Source organism: Tetrao urogallus, assembly GCF_951394365.1.
Source record: "Tetrao urogallus genome assembly, chromosome: 1".
In the NCBI taxonomy this organism is placed as follows: Eukaryota; Metazoa; Chordata; class Aves; order Galliformes; family Phasianidae; genus Tetrao; species Tetrao urogallus.
This window is the reverse complement of record NC_136813.1, coordinates 139745425-139759357: the sequence shown is the minus strand read 5'-3', so window position 1 is coordinate 139759357 and position 13933 is coordinate 139745425. Positions and strand designations below refer to the sequence as shown.

General features: G+C 41.6%; 2 protein-coding genes across 2 annotated transcripts; one reads left to right on the top strand and one right to left on the bottom strand.

The window, feature by feature from the left end:
* Positions 1-1478: 1478 nt before the first annotated feature.
* On the bottom strand, positions 1479-10272 carry TDG (thymine DNA glycosylase; the record flags this gene model as incomplete). The annotated part of the gene is made up of 10 exons (XM_079550281.1): positions 1479-1618; positions 2837-2965; positions 3088-3259; positions 4710-4804; positions 4881-4963; positions 5060-5195; positions 6739-6808; positions 7311-7540; positions 8280-8428; positions 10250-10272. The coding sequence occupies 10 exons, from the start codon at positions 10270-10272 to the stop codon at positions 1479-1481; spliced, it is 1227 nt and encodes a 408-aa protein (XP_079406407.1).
* Positions 10273-10510: 238 nt separating this feature from the next.
* On the top strand, positions 10511-11132 carry UQCC6 (ubiquinol-cytochrome c reductase complex assembly factor 6; the record flags this gene model as incomplete). Its single annotated transcript, XM_079533724.1, has 2 exons — positions 10511-10618; positions 11037-11132. The coding sequence occupies 2 exons, from the start codon at positions 10511-10513 to the stop codon at positions 11130-11132; spliced, it is 204 nt and encodes a 67-aa protein (XP_079389850.1).
* Positions 11133-13933: the final 2801 nt, after the last annotated feature.

Here is a 13933-nt window from a genome sequence, read left to right as displayed (position 1 = left end):
CTTGATTTCAGACGCTCAGTTAAGCCACATAATCTGGGAAGAGAACTGTAAACATCATGCCTGCCTCACAACAGGATGGCAGTGTGTGAGCTCAGTGCGAGCTGTTACAGCAGGATTAGCATCTACGCCAACTAATTGCACTCAATGCATGATGACTGTCAGCGGCTGTGAGGAAAGGATAAAGCACCAGAACAGGAACCTGTGAGCAGCACCGAGGACGGAGATACTGCTTGTATCTATTTTTCAAGTATGTGAAGCACCTTCTCTCATAAGATCATCAAAATGTGAACATTTTGACCAGCTTATTGCTTTTACTTCATATCTTCCTCACGTGATAGAAGAGGGAAAGTAGATGATGATTAGGCACAAGCACAGAATCTCCTTTCTTTCTCAGTCGCCAATATTGGCCAAAATTGTGTATTGTTTGAACAAGTTCCTCAGAAGAAAACTGTAGTTCCAACAGCTGTCAACTTAATTAATGGAACACCTGCCCTTGTCTTCAACTTAGTAATCTTTTTTACACATAAGATGTTTAAGAAAAACACCCCCTAAGGTCTTAAGGAGAAAGTAATATAAAAAAAACTGCTAAAGCACGATCTTGTTTCACCCTGTGCTAACTGTACCTGACACAAATAACATAACTGCAGATGGGTTTTTACAGGGAATACAGTCTTTCAATTCCCTGCCATATGAACTGTTCACTTGCTAAGCTTCAGAAGAAGAGACTAATCACAGAGAAGTGACTGACAAATGCCACAGATTTGAGAACCACTTTTCTTTTTTAAGGAATTCCAGTTCCTTTACACTGGAATTTAAGGGAGAAAGAAACGGAATGATAAGAACACCTTATTCTAAGACTAGAATACTTTAGGCCCTGTCCTGGGTGACTTGAATTTTCCTGACCAGTGCTGTCTCTGCTCCCTTAAACTTGACTATGGTCCAGTCACCAAATAGACAGAGCTCTCTATTCCTGCCCTGAAGTGCAAAGAAAGTCTTAAAAAGCACCACTTGTTTAACTGTGCATGATTAAAAGCACCTCTTCATGTAAGATAAGGGTGTACTTCCATTTCCCCCTCTAGATATAAAAAGACTATGAGATATCCAAATATTGATGCATCAATAAAAAGTATACTGCTGCTTTTACTCCTACTTTACAATTTATGGAATAAAATTAACGCCCCAAAGGATTCTTCACAAATGAGAAAGCAGTTTGTCAAAAACTGCAAGAAATGGCATACATTAAATATGAAACTCATATACAAAAAAAAGGGATTTTTTTTTTTTTTTAAAGTTTGGACAGTTCCTTAAAATTACCTAGTTCATTGATTTGAGCCTACCACACACTTACTTAGGACTATAATAAAATATCTAAGGGAGATAAAATATTATTAAAATGCTTCAGTTGGAGAACCGAGGTACCAATCTTGATCACTGCATTAAAACTGCAGCATGTATGCATAGCTGAGAAGAAAGAATTCTTATGCAGTGCTTTCCTCTCGTTCCTGTGTCATACCAGCACCGAATTCTGGAATCTGGTCTGCAAAGGACTGCGTCATCCACTGTCCATTAGGAACTTCACCGAAAGATGACCCCTCACAGTACTGTGGATTGCTTGGTGCTGAGAAACAAACAAATTAAGTACAGTTGAAAATGCAGCTGAGACCATCAACTAAGACAAAACCACACAAAACCATCTAAAAAAAGATATTTGCAGTTTGCATCTTCCCTTATACTTTTCAATACCTACTCAGACTGCAGTTCAAACTTATTCTTTTTCAATGCCTGCCTTTGGAGACCCAGATCATTCCCCCCGTTAGGCTTGCATCAGAACTTCTTTGAAGTTAAGGATGCCACAAATGCAAGTTAAGAGTCTGAACATTTAAATGAATACCTTACTTTGCAGTGTTTTCTGAGTAAAATTCTTCTTCTCAAAGGGACATTCCCTTTGACAAAACAGAGTAAGTATAACACAAATTAAATTTTGCATTCTAATTGAGATTAGGACTAAAAACTTCAAGATACTGAAGAAGTTTACTTCTGCCATTATTGTTATTATTTTAAATTAATTGGTAGTATTTTGGGAAACAGAATTCCTAATGTCATAGTTACAGGTTGCCCAAGGAGGCTGTGGATGCCCCATCCCTGGAGGCATTCAAGGCCAGGCTGGATGTGGTTCTGGGCAGCCTGGTCTGGTGGTTGGTGATCCTGCACATAGCAGGGGGGTTGAAACTAGGTGATCATTGAAGTCCTTTTCAGCCCAGGCCATTCTATGATTCTATAGTTACAGCAAGGTTACTAGACTCATTCTTCTAGTCTTCAAACTGTTCTAACAGTTATTCTGTTAGCTACTCTAACACAACTGAATTACTCGGATTACAGTGTTCAAATACTCCTCCTTCATTTGCCTCACCAATAATAGAACAATTTCATTTACCATTCTATGACTTTGCTTTCCTTAGGAATGAAACTCATGAAGTGTCAAAAAGCATGACACATTCATATAGAAGTGACTGCAACTGAAGAAGTTTACTGTGTAAGCCACTAGTTATGTCTATTTGTCACATCCTATGAATCAGAGTTCGGGAAAACAGTTTGAGGTTGCAGACGATTGATGATTGATTTTAAATAAGAGTAAATGTTTTTGTTTTTTTTTTCCCCACCACTTCCTCCTACAGAGACGACACATTCCCTCAGTTATGTAAGAGTTTAACTGCTGCTATGCTTTAAATATGTTGTATGAATTGTGGAAGTCGCTTAAAGGGTAGAAAATTGGAATGGTTATAAGAAGTTATACAGAATGGTTTAGAGAATGAATGCCCCGAGCACCACCCTTTACCAGTTCCATTTGAAGAGAAATTGCACTGTTCGCTTTCATATGGTGCACGATCGCAGTAAGCTCCTCCATATGCTGCTTCATAACCTGGATCATACTTTTCTTCCTTGACAGCCATCTTTTTAGCATCCTCTGCAGAGAGAATAGACCTCAAGTATTAAGAACAGAAAGTGTTCAAAGAACATTTTTACTAGAGAATATGTGAAAAAAAAAAACCCATACATTTTATAAGATAATTCCAATAACCACTATACCTTGTGCAAGTTGTAAGTCAAACGTGTACTGCACTTCCTGCACCTCTGTGTTTGGTGCAATGCCTTTCAGCTGATCCCGTAAGTCTTTTAGCTTTATGTAATAATGAACTTTATCTTGCGCACGAGGAAACTGAGCACATCTTGCACTGGATGACGGCATAACATAGCACAGCTTAAGAACAAGAAAAAATAGCATTACTGATCCCTAATATTTAGTGCATCAAGAGTAACTGACAGTTAAGCTCATGTTATTGTTCTACTTTTTTGCACAAACATCCACTGATACCAAAGGTGTTTCTAGGAGAGAATAAAAGGAGTTTATTTTTCCTGTCCAGCTAGCTGTCTTGCCCTAAAGAGAGGGGCTGAGTATCAGCTGATGAAACAAAGACAATTCACACCACTCACTTACACACTGTAGGAGGTGATCAAATGTGTGCTACAATAATTACAAGCATAAGCCAGAGAGGGAAGCACACTGCAGAACTCTGTGAACAAGTGGAGCTCACAGCCAGAAAGGCCACAGACTATGTGATAGTATGCAAAAACCCCAATCCAGCACAAAAAGCATAATGAGTTAATAATTAGCCTTACTTCTTGATATAGGCGCACAACTTAACTGAAGTCAACTTTGGTGTTTCCATTTCCGCCGGCAGCCCTAGCTAAAGGCTTGAGGTTAGTTGAGAAAAAATCCCAACCAATACATTCATTACATAACAGTATTGATGAACAAGTACTTGTAAGGAGGCTTATTTATCATTCTTACAGTTCCTTCAGAAGTACTGAAAAGCTACTTAAGGAGGAAGCATTTTATCACCAACAGTTCTTCAGGTTCTGATGGCAACACTCCACCAATAGAGAGGGACAGTTTAAACCACTTGAAACTTGAATCACTAATAATTTGGGATGGGTAGAAAAACACCCCAAAAGTTTGAATCGAAAAGGTAATGAAGCTCTGGAATGAGCTGCCTTGGCAGGTAATGCTGCTGCCTTTGCTATTAAGAACAAGTTAAACAAACCTATCTGTGATGATACAAAGCTGATCTTTTGGATACTTTCCAGCACCAGATGCCAGTGATAAACGAGTACCTTCCAACTGTAGATGCCTGTGATTACTGCACTCTTCATCAAACTGTTGTACTTTAAGCATCCAATTTAATTCCAGGCTGCAAACCAGCTTAAGATGACTGAGGCTGACTGAAGTGCTTGGGCATGCTCAGAACAGAAATGCTGCAGAATGTAAGCTCAATCACAGACTTCATATTTTTTTTTCCTCAGCTGTGGCTCCCAGCATCAATTTTCAGTAATATTAGCATACAGGTAATTGGACAGAGATAATCAGATGGAAGCAGATGACAGTTACAAAGGCACATGTGTTTTATTAATTTTTTTTAACACTCCACATAAAATGAACTAATCTACTAATCATAATACACTATTTCCAAAATAATATCTGCCAGTCTGATTAAGCTGTACAACAGACGTGCCTGAAAATTGCCCCATCTTTCTCTAATTAAGTAAAAGTCCTTCACATTCCTTGTATTTTGACATCACTGTAAGAGGGTGTAAGCCCTAAGATTTCATTAGTTTTGAAATGACCAAAAAAGAGTGCCCTCAGTACTTACAGTTTCTGTCTCTGGTACTTTGTGTGGCTGCAATCCAAATTCCAAGTTCTTAACTCGGATTCCAAAGACTTCCCTACTAAAAATTTCATAGATACCTGAAATGAGAGGACAGGATGAGTGGACAAAAAAGGCTACTAACAGAACAAATTCATTCAAAATTAAGATTCTCACATTTTCCATTGAAAGCTGCTATACGAGGTTTATACTTCTGTAATTTCTGCATCAGAATTCGCCCTCCTTCTCGAAACTCTTTACTAGAAGAAAAAAAGAAAAAGAAAAGAAATTACTAAAAATTATAATAACAACCATTAATTCATTAACAAGTATGGTATTGTCCTATGTTATCCTGCCTGGAGAGGTCTTTGCTTCCAGGTGTTGTCCTTTCCACCATATTTGTAAATCCAATCCCATATTTATGTGGTAAGGTGTGGTCATCCATATGGTTCAGCTGTTCATTACTTAGACCAGACATGAAAAGACACTTCCCTGCAAAAGAGGAAGACAGGTATTTGCTTTTAAAAACACACGACGGCAATAAAAACCACCACCACCAATAAACCTTTGGCTACCGAGGCACAGTAATGGAATACTGAAGGAAGAGTCTATGTTAATAGAGCAGGAGCTAATTTGGGGGAAACGATGTGACAAATACAGTAAGTTATCACAGAATCATATCACAGCACCATAGAATGGCCTGGGTTGAAAAGGACCACAATGATCATTGAGTTTCAACCCCCCTGCTACGTGCAGGGTCACCAGCCACCAGACCAGGCTGCCCAGAGCCACATCCAGCCTGGCCTTGAATGCCTGCAGGGATGGGGCATCCACAGCCTCCTTGGGCAACCTGTTCCAGTGCGTCACCACTTGTGTGAAAAACTTCCTCCTAATATCTAACCTAAGCCTCCCCTGTCTCAGATTAAAACCATTCCCCCTTGTCCCATCACTATCCACCTTCATAAACAGCCGTTCCCCTTCCTGTTCATACGCTCCCTTCAAGCACTGGAAGGCCACAGTGAGGTCTCCCAGGAGCCTTCTCTTCTCCAAGCTAAACAAGCCCAGTTCCCTCAACCTTTTCTTATAGGAGAAGTTAGTTTTCTCTTACACATTTGCCACTGCTTTTATTGCACTTGGCCTCTCTGACAGTATCCACTAGCATCTTAAAATAATATTTAACATATAAAAGTATAGTTTGGATAGAATGTCAGTCTCTAAGTGCAGATTAACCACACATAGCTCCAAATGGTCCAACACACTTGCAAATGCTTGGATTTGTCACAGCACGTATAACTAGTCTGCTTCTTGACAAATGAGACTATTAGATTAGCTCATTTGCAGAACACTGGGAAATAATACCTGATTTACTGGTCTGCTGGGTACCAGAAGTTTTTTGGCTGGAATATCACAGGGCTGCAAATCAGCCTGCGTGGAGTTCCCTATTACCACAGCTGGAATGACTCTCGCTATGCAAAACAGCATAGCTCAACAGAGCTTACATACAACCTTTCTTTATGAGAACATGCTGCAGAAAATGTTACTTAAATAGAAAAATAGGCTAAAAAAAACTCTGGAGAATCAGCTGTGCTACATATGCCTGCTGGGAAATGGTAGCGGCCGCTGTTTTTTCATCACTTAGGAAGCTCACTTAGCAGAAATGAATACATGTACAAGGAAGAGGACTTGCTGAAATGTCTCCTCGGGAAAACACAAATAGTTTTGTTGTGAATTGATGCCTGCTGACTTCCCCTTGATAACTCAAGAACTAATTTGATTTTTGTTCCTAACGTTGCACATTAAGAAGTTATGTAGTGATACAATCCAATAAACTGCATTCACTTGACAATTCAAAGCCTTTCATTTTATTCCTTTTTATGTGCACTATTTGTTAGAAAAAGTTATGGAATTTTAATCACTCTCAGAGTGCTAAAAGCAAAATCCCTCTTTCCACTCCTCCTAAAAAACCCAACAGCTTAATTAAAGTACCATAAGTTCTAACAGTTCTGCAAATGCCATAAATAAAGAGAAAACATACAAAAATGGTTTCCAGGTCCAGGGTAATGATGCCCTTTGTAAGCTGCCATCAAGCCAGGATTTATGCCAATCTGCAAAGCAAGATACAGCCCATTTTAATGATTGGAACATGGCTCACTGGTCAGGAATGCAAGTTACAGGAAGGAAGCCTATTCCACTCTCCGAAGTTACTGTCGATAAACAAAAGCACATCACTGATATCTTCCAGCATTGTTCAAAAACCTGGCAATTTTACAGTAGGGTTTCATTGATGTGCACTGTCAAAAGAGCAGCCTCCTAGCGTGCTTCACAGCCACTGCTGTAGCACTTCTGGTGAACTGTCAAGTAATGTTCTTTCATGACTATGCATTAAACGTAAGACTTCTCAGCAATCAGAGTTATGTTACTATGATTCTTAACAGAAAATGCAAAGCAGCTGTACACACAGGATGCAGTTTAGAAACTTCATGGCAACATCTTGCAAGGTGTAACACAGATAAATAGCGAAGGAATGTAAATCACAACCACTGTGGCTGGATTGTAAAACACAGCACAGACCATTTCTACCTCATTCTGTAACTGCGAGTTACTCACTATTACGATGTCCAGATCGAAGGTTAAAATATCAGGTAAAGTCTTTGTCAGAAGCTCAGCTTCAGACACACCATTAAAACGGTCCACTTTTCTTTTCACTTTAAAAGTATCTGTGATCTTTTCTTGTTTCCCTTTCGACTTGGTCGCTTTTTCTTTCTTAGCAGCAGGCTTCTTAGGTTGCTTTGGCTCAGTTGCTTTGGCTTTTCTCTTCCTTCCACCTTTTTTAACTTCTGAAAAATAGCAAATACATTTTTTGTACATTTCTAAGGCTGCAGCATGAACATTCAAACAGAATGAACTGCACTTATGACTAGAAAAAGAAATCAAACAGAAACATGCCTACAAAATTCATGAAATTAAACAATTATCAGATGGATTTCAGTATTCCTGGCTCAGCTTGGGTGTCTCTGTACCACTCAGAGGCAACTATGCTGATTTAGGATACGAACCAACAATAACCTCATGGCTAGGCTATGTTGTTTGCATCCTGCACGCAATGATCTTTTAGAGACAGTTTCACTTGTTTTGGAGAATATGCCAGAACATGCAAGTTTAGGTTCCGAGGAATGCTGAATTCTAGTCTACTATCTACTCCTCAGCCTCTGAATAGGTGAATGCATCGTTATAAATCATATAAAGTACTGAGGAAACTGACTTGCATACCAAAAGCAACAGGTCTCAGGGTAAGGTTTGAACTTATCACGACCACACAGGAACTGAACGCTGCATCAACTGCTCACAGTTTCTTATGGAGGAGAATTTGAGGGTCCAGGGTTTATTTCTCAGCTTTTTCATTCTTTGGTAATAAATATTATTAAACAAATGCAATTAATCAAAACTTTCTCAAAGACTAGCAAGAAAATGAAACCCAGCAGCTCCAAAGAAAGTGTTTACTGAGACAAATACATATCCATATGTTTATTCCAACCAATTTCTAAGATTTTAGCTCTCTTAGCCCAATCAAACTACCTTTAGGAGGTTCCTGAGCAAGGTTTGGCTCTGGAATGCCCTCTAGAGTTGGCTGCTCAGTCATGGCTTCCATGGTAGGTGGCGCAGTCATCATCTGGTGGAACGGAAATGTGTAAAAAGCTTGAGCTTGCTGGAGATAAGCGTAATATCTTAAAAAGAGAGAAAACAAGAAGCATAAATCATCAACTATTTAGTAATGTAGTGATGTACCAAAGAGGCTGTAAACATCTATCTTTATCAAGACTGCCAAGCACCCACTCACATTCTCCAGCTACTCTATTAACCAGGCAGTAAATTATTCAACTCCGTTAAGAAGTCCAACTGCATGGCAGCCACGAGGTGCTGCTACACCCAACACCAACAGCCCAGCTCTCCCACGACTGCTATAAAGTAGAAGAACCACAGCAATTTTAAGGACAGCACAGCTTCCCTTAACACTGGGAAAAACTGTCCGCAGCCCACATTAGCTACGTCAACCATCTACCCACCAACAGCTCACAACACAACTGAGTTGAAACATTCTCTTAATGCTACTTTGCGGGCACTTTGTTCATATGTTCTACTGCTATGCAAATACATTGAAAAGATTTCACAAACAGTAAATTTTCAATATTTTTATCACAACTCTTCATAAATGTATCAGTTTTTACGTATATAGAAATGAGGCCACCCTTGAAAAGGAACTGTTCTTTATCATGCAAGGGATGTTTAAGAACCACTCTGTCAATCAGATTTATGCCAGAAGAGCCCACGGGCATGAGGACAGCATGCTAATTTTGAAGCAAACAACTGTCCTGAATCAGGGAGAACAAATCTGTATTCATAGAATCATAAAGACTGGAAAAGACCACCAGGATCACCCAGCCCAACCACCATCCCATGCCCACTGACTCAGTGCCACATCCACACGGTTCTGGAACACCTCCAGGGACGGTGACTCCACTGCCTCCCTGAGCAGCCTGTGCCACTGCAGCACTACTCCTTCCAAGAAGAAATTGCTCCTAACATCCAACCTGAGATTTTCAACCCACCAAATTTCTTGGCTCAACTGCTGGAACCATTTCATATAAAACATTCACACAGTTCCTGAACCAAACAAAACTGATGTTTGGATTTACATTAGGGAGCACAGCTGAGACACGAAGAATATGGGTGATTGTGTAATAAGTATGGAACAGAATCAGTTAGAGAAACATGAGGGGATCTAATTGGAGAAAGGTCTCTAACAAGATGCCTTCTTTCAAGACATGTTCTTATCATACATACTTATAAAATCCCCTTCCTTTAAAGGCTGTAAAATTCCCTACAAACCAGAGGATGGCTTGCAGGGTATCCCAGCCAAGTTCCCCAAATTCTAACCAGTAAGATGAAGGAGGGCCTCCCCCTTCACCTCTGACACTCATAGGAGTTTGTAGATCACTTTTTTCGGCATGACTTCAGATCCCTAACGCCTTGCTAACGCTGAATGGAGCATTACATAAATATTTCCAATTCGAAGTGGTGACTTAACTCGCTGCTTCACGTCAAGATACAAATGAAAAAAGAAAAACAAAACAAAACAAAAAACAAAAACCAAAGGCGAAAAACCACGTCCTCCACAACAAAACCAGACGTTAAATCACACACAATTCCCACCTTCTACACACGGATTCCCGCACCAACACGAATCGTTCTACACGCACAAGGATTCCCGATACGCACTTCAATGCGCCGACCCCTCTCAGCGGTCCCTCAGGCCCTCCGCGGCCCTCTCACAACCCCGCGGCCTCCAGCGACACCGCCCCGCCCGGGAGCGCGCCCACGTCAGCGCCGTCCATGCGAGCCCCCCGCTCCGCGCTCCTTCAGGGCGAGAGAATGGGGGACCGCAACGGGGCAGCCCCGGTTCCGGCCCCGGTCCCCCAGCAGAGGGAAAAGAACGATAACGGCGCAGCCCCGCGGCGAAGCTCCAGCACGGCGCTTCCCCCCGCTACCTGCCCAGCTCCTCGGCCTCCATGGCCGAGCGCGGCACCCCGCCGGCGGCCATCGGGCTATTGTCAGAACTCCCCCCCACCTCCGATCCCCACCGACCTGCCGGGCAGCCGCGCGGCACGTGACCAGCACCGGCCAATGGCAGCGTGCGGTTGGGTAGTCGGGGGAGGGGTCGGCTGAGCAGCAACCGGAAGTTGCGCGTGGGCGGCCCGGAAGGATGACGCATTTCCGGCGCGCCACTTGATGGGAGACGGTAGGCCGCCATGCCCGCGGGTGTGCCCTGGTCCACTTACCTGAAGACGCTGGCTGCCAGCATGCTGGCCATGTTCGCAGGAGCCGAGGTGGTGCACCGGTACTACCGGCCTGACCTCGTAAGTGCTGCCGTAAACTAAATAATTTATAAAAGGTAACGGAACCTCTGTTTCTGTCACCAAGATGAAAAAAACCTTGACAGAAATTTCAGTTGGTGTCTTGAAGGTACGCTGCGCGTCGTATCGAGTGGCCAAGGGCAGCAACAAACTGTGCCTCTTTTTCCTCCTCTAATTCAAAGCGTGCTTTGAAATTTGAAGTTAGATTTCAAAAAGACAGTAGGTAGATGTTGAAGATGTTTTGTTTGTAAAAATTAGTATGGTCTGGGAGATGCAATGACAGCTGGACTCGATGATCTCTGGAGGTCCCTTCCAACCCCTACAATTCTGTGATTCTGTGATAATGCTGTCTCTTGCAGTGTTTTTGTGACGGCAGCTTTTCTTCTTCCACAACAGTGACATCTTTCTCTGTTTTTAACAGAGTATACCTGAAATACCTCCTAAGCCTGGAGAGCTGAGAACAGAGCTGCTGGGTCTGAAAGCAAGGTCAAAACAAGCTGAAACATCGCAGCATTGACTGCAGTTTGCTTTTTGTGTTTTGAGAACTACTTAGGTTGCTCCAAAAGTAATGCTTATTTATTTCCATGGAAACAATAACTGATACAAAAAGCACTATAGGAGTATGTGAGCAAATTCCAAGCTACAAAAATGTCTCTCCACATAGTTGCCACCATTAGTCAATTTGTGTGCATGAACGGATGGAGGCACTCTTCATTTCATGGTGTAACAGTTGTGCGTGGCCATTGGGAATGCAGCTTGTCGTTCACGTTGCCATTGCTACTGCTGAAACACAGCACCCACTGCCTCACTGTGCTGACATCCACTGGTTGGTCTCCATAACAAGCATTGATGAACGTCACTGAGTGCATTTTTTTTCCACCTGGAGGAATTCAGTGATGCACCTTTGCTTCATTCATACTTCCACATCAGATGCCATTGCCAGATTGTCCCTCTGCTGTCCTCTGTTATACGGCAACAAAATGTAACAAGAACACTGACGAGAAGGTTCAACCTCTACTGCTATACCACCAACATCCCCCTCTGACATCATGGACCAACATAATAGCACAGGAGGCATTACTTTTGGAGCAGCTCGTATAGGACAGCTAGAACATTTGTTCAATTCTCTCAACTGCAGAAGTCCATACATGAAATAATGAAGCTTTTCTTCTTTCTTGAAAGCAGAATTATATGCAGTATATGCTAAAAACAAACAAATACTGTTAAAAGTGTAATATGTTGTATACCAAAATATGTATGATTAGTTTTGATTTGCAGTGTAAATATTCTTCGGAATAAAAAATGTGAACTTGTGCTTGGCCAATTCTACAGGAGTTTGAAGCTTTTAAGCTGATGTCTTGATTTCAGCTGGGATAATCTTCCTGCTAGCTGCTATGGTGCTGTGTTTTGGACTTAAGATGAGAATAACGCTGGTAACAGTTGCTGAGTAGTGCTTATTGCACCAGGTCCAGGACATTTTGGCTTTTCCTGCTGCACTGCCAGCAAGAGGCTGGGAGTGCATGAGAGGACATGGCCAGAACAGCTGCCCCAACTGGCCAAAGTGTTAGTGTTCAGTTTCTCAGGAAGGTGTTATACATGCTGGGTCTTGCTCTGATGGAAGTGGCTGAATAGTTCACTGCAAATGAAGCCCTTATTTTGCTTTCATACACAACTTTAGCTAGTAAATGCTTTTACATCAATCTATGAGTTTCTTTGCTTCTACCTTTCTGATTCCCTTCCCCCATCTCACTGAGGGGTTGTGAGTGAGCAGCTGCACTGTGCTGAGCATTAAACCACAACAGCTGATTAGGAAGGAGAACAAGTTAAGCCTATGGAAAAGTCAAGTTCTATGGCCAAGCATAAAGTCCTATTTGTTCTTCTGTAGTAGAACTCCACTGAACTGTTGGCATTTCCCACCTCTGTAGACTACAGCTCAGTTCTGTTCAGCATAATCTAGAATGTAATACAGAAAAATGTTAGCATGATTTTCTAAACATGAGTTTCTTTACTAAGAGCACACAGGCCTCCTAATGGTTAACTGCCACAGCAGCAGCTGCATTGGCTCTGTATTACTGACAGAAAGTCTGTTTTGAGCTAAGAGGTTGTTTCAGTTAAAATTGAGTACACCTTTACAGATTACACTAAAATTATGTGTATGTACTCAATTATGTATTATGGCTGCTTTTGATAGCCATGAATATTCAGAACTCTGAAACAGCAAGAACAGGCTTACTGTTCAGTCCTCACAGTCTCTCCACAAAGTTCTTACACTCAGAACTCAAAAAAAAAAAAAAAAGTTCAAACTGAACATGCTACAATGAGGGTGCACCCACCCCCTTTTGAATGGCTCACAGTAGGAGGGGGAGGTTGGGGATTGCTTTCCCATGGGAAAGGTACCTAACCAAGGCACAGGGTCATTTGCAGTTCTCACTGAGGTTGGACTTGAGAAAAAAAAAAATAAAAAAAATCACAGGCTGACTGCTGACCCATGTGGCTAGGAGGCAAAAAGTTCGTTAATAGCTTTTGACACAGTACCTAGTTCTTTATAGCACAAGATCTACAGTTGTTGCATTTTAATGTCTATTCCAGCTGTGAAGCATATGGTATTTTACACATGCTTGTGTAAGGTGGGATGTTTTCCTAATGAAAGAAGCTCGATGTATAGTTCTTCCCTGTCACACAGCTGTTTGCAGCTAATGATCCAGAAAAGCAGATGAAGAAGGATATTTATTCTCTCTTCCCCCATGGAGTTCATGCTGCAGCCCATGCTACGCATCACTAGAGCAGCTATCTTCATCAATGAAAACAGCATAAAGAAGGTACTAATTCTATCTCACACACAGAGTTCAAGTAAAATCAATCTAGAGGAAAACGTTTTACTAAGGTCAGTTGCAGTGGTACTTCTTTCACTGCACCTAAACAAAGGCAAAGAGACCGATGCTGCTCACCTCAGCACATTTGACAACAAAGGAACAGTTTATTGAAGAAAATGAGGCAGTTCAACAGTATTTTGTTCCTTTTCTAGCTAACAGCATTTTCAGTTATCCCTTTAAAGAATGAGGATTTACTAAGCCTTACCCTGAGTTACACTGTCAGACTATTACCTCCATCGTTATGCCAGTGCCTTACAGCACAAGAAGCATTCTACTTCAGATCACAGGGCTGCAGAAAATTTAATCACATCCATTCAGCTCTTTTTCCAAATGGCTCCTGCTGCTAGTGGAAATGGAACAGCATGGTGTACACTCTAGCTCTGGGGGAAATCACTGTCTTGCATGCCTATCTAGTAGCAGCAAAGCTCTCTCTATACCAAGTTCC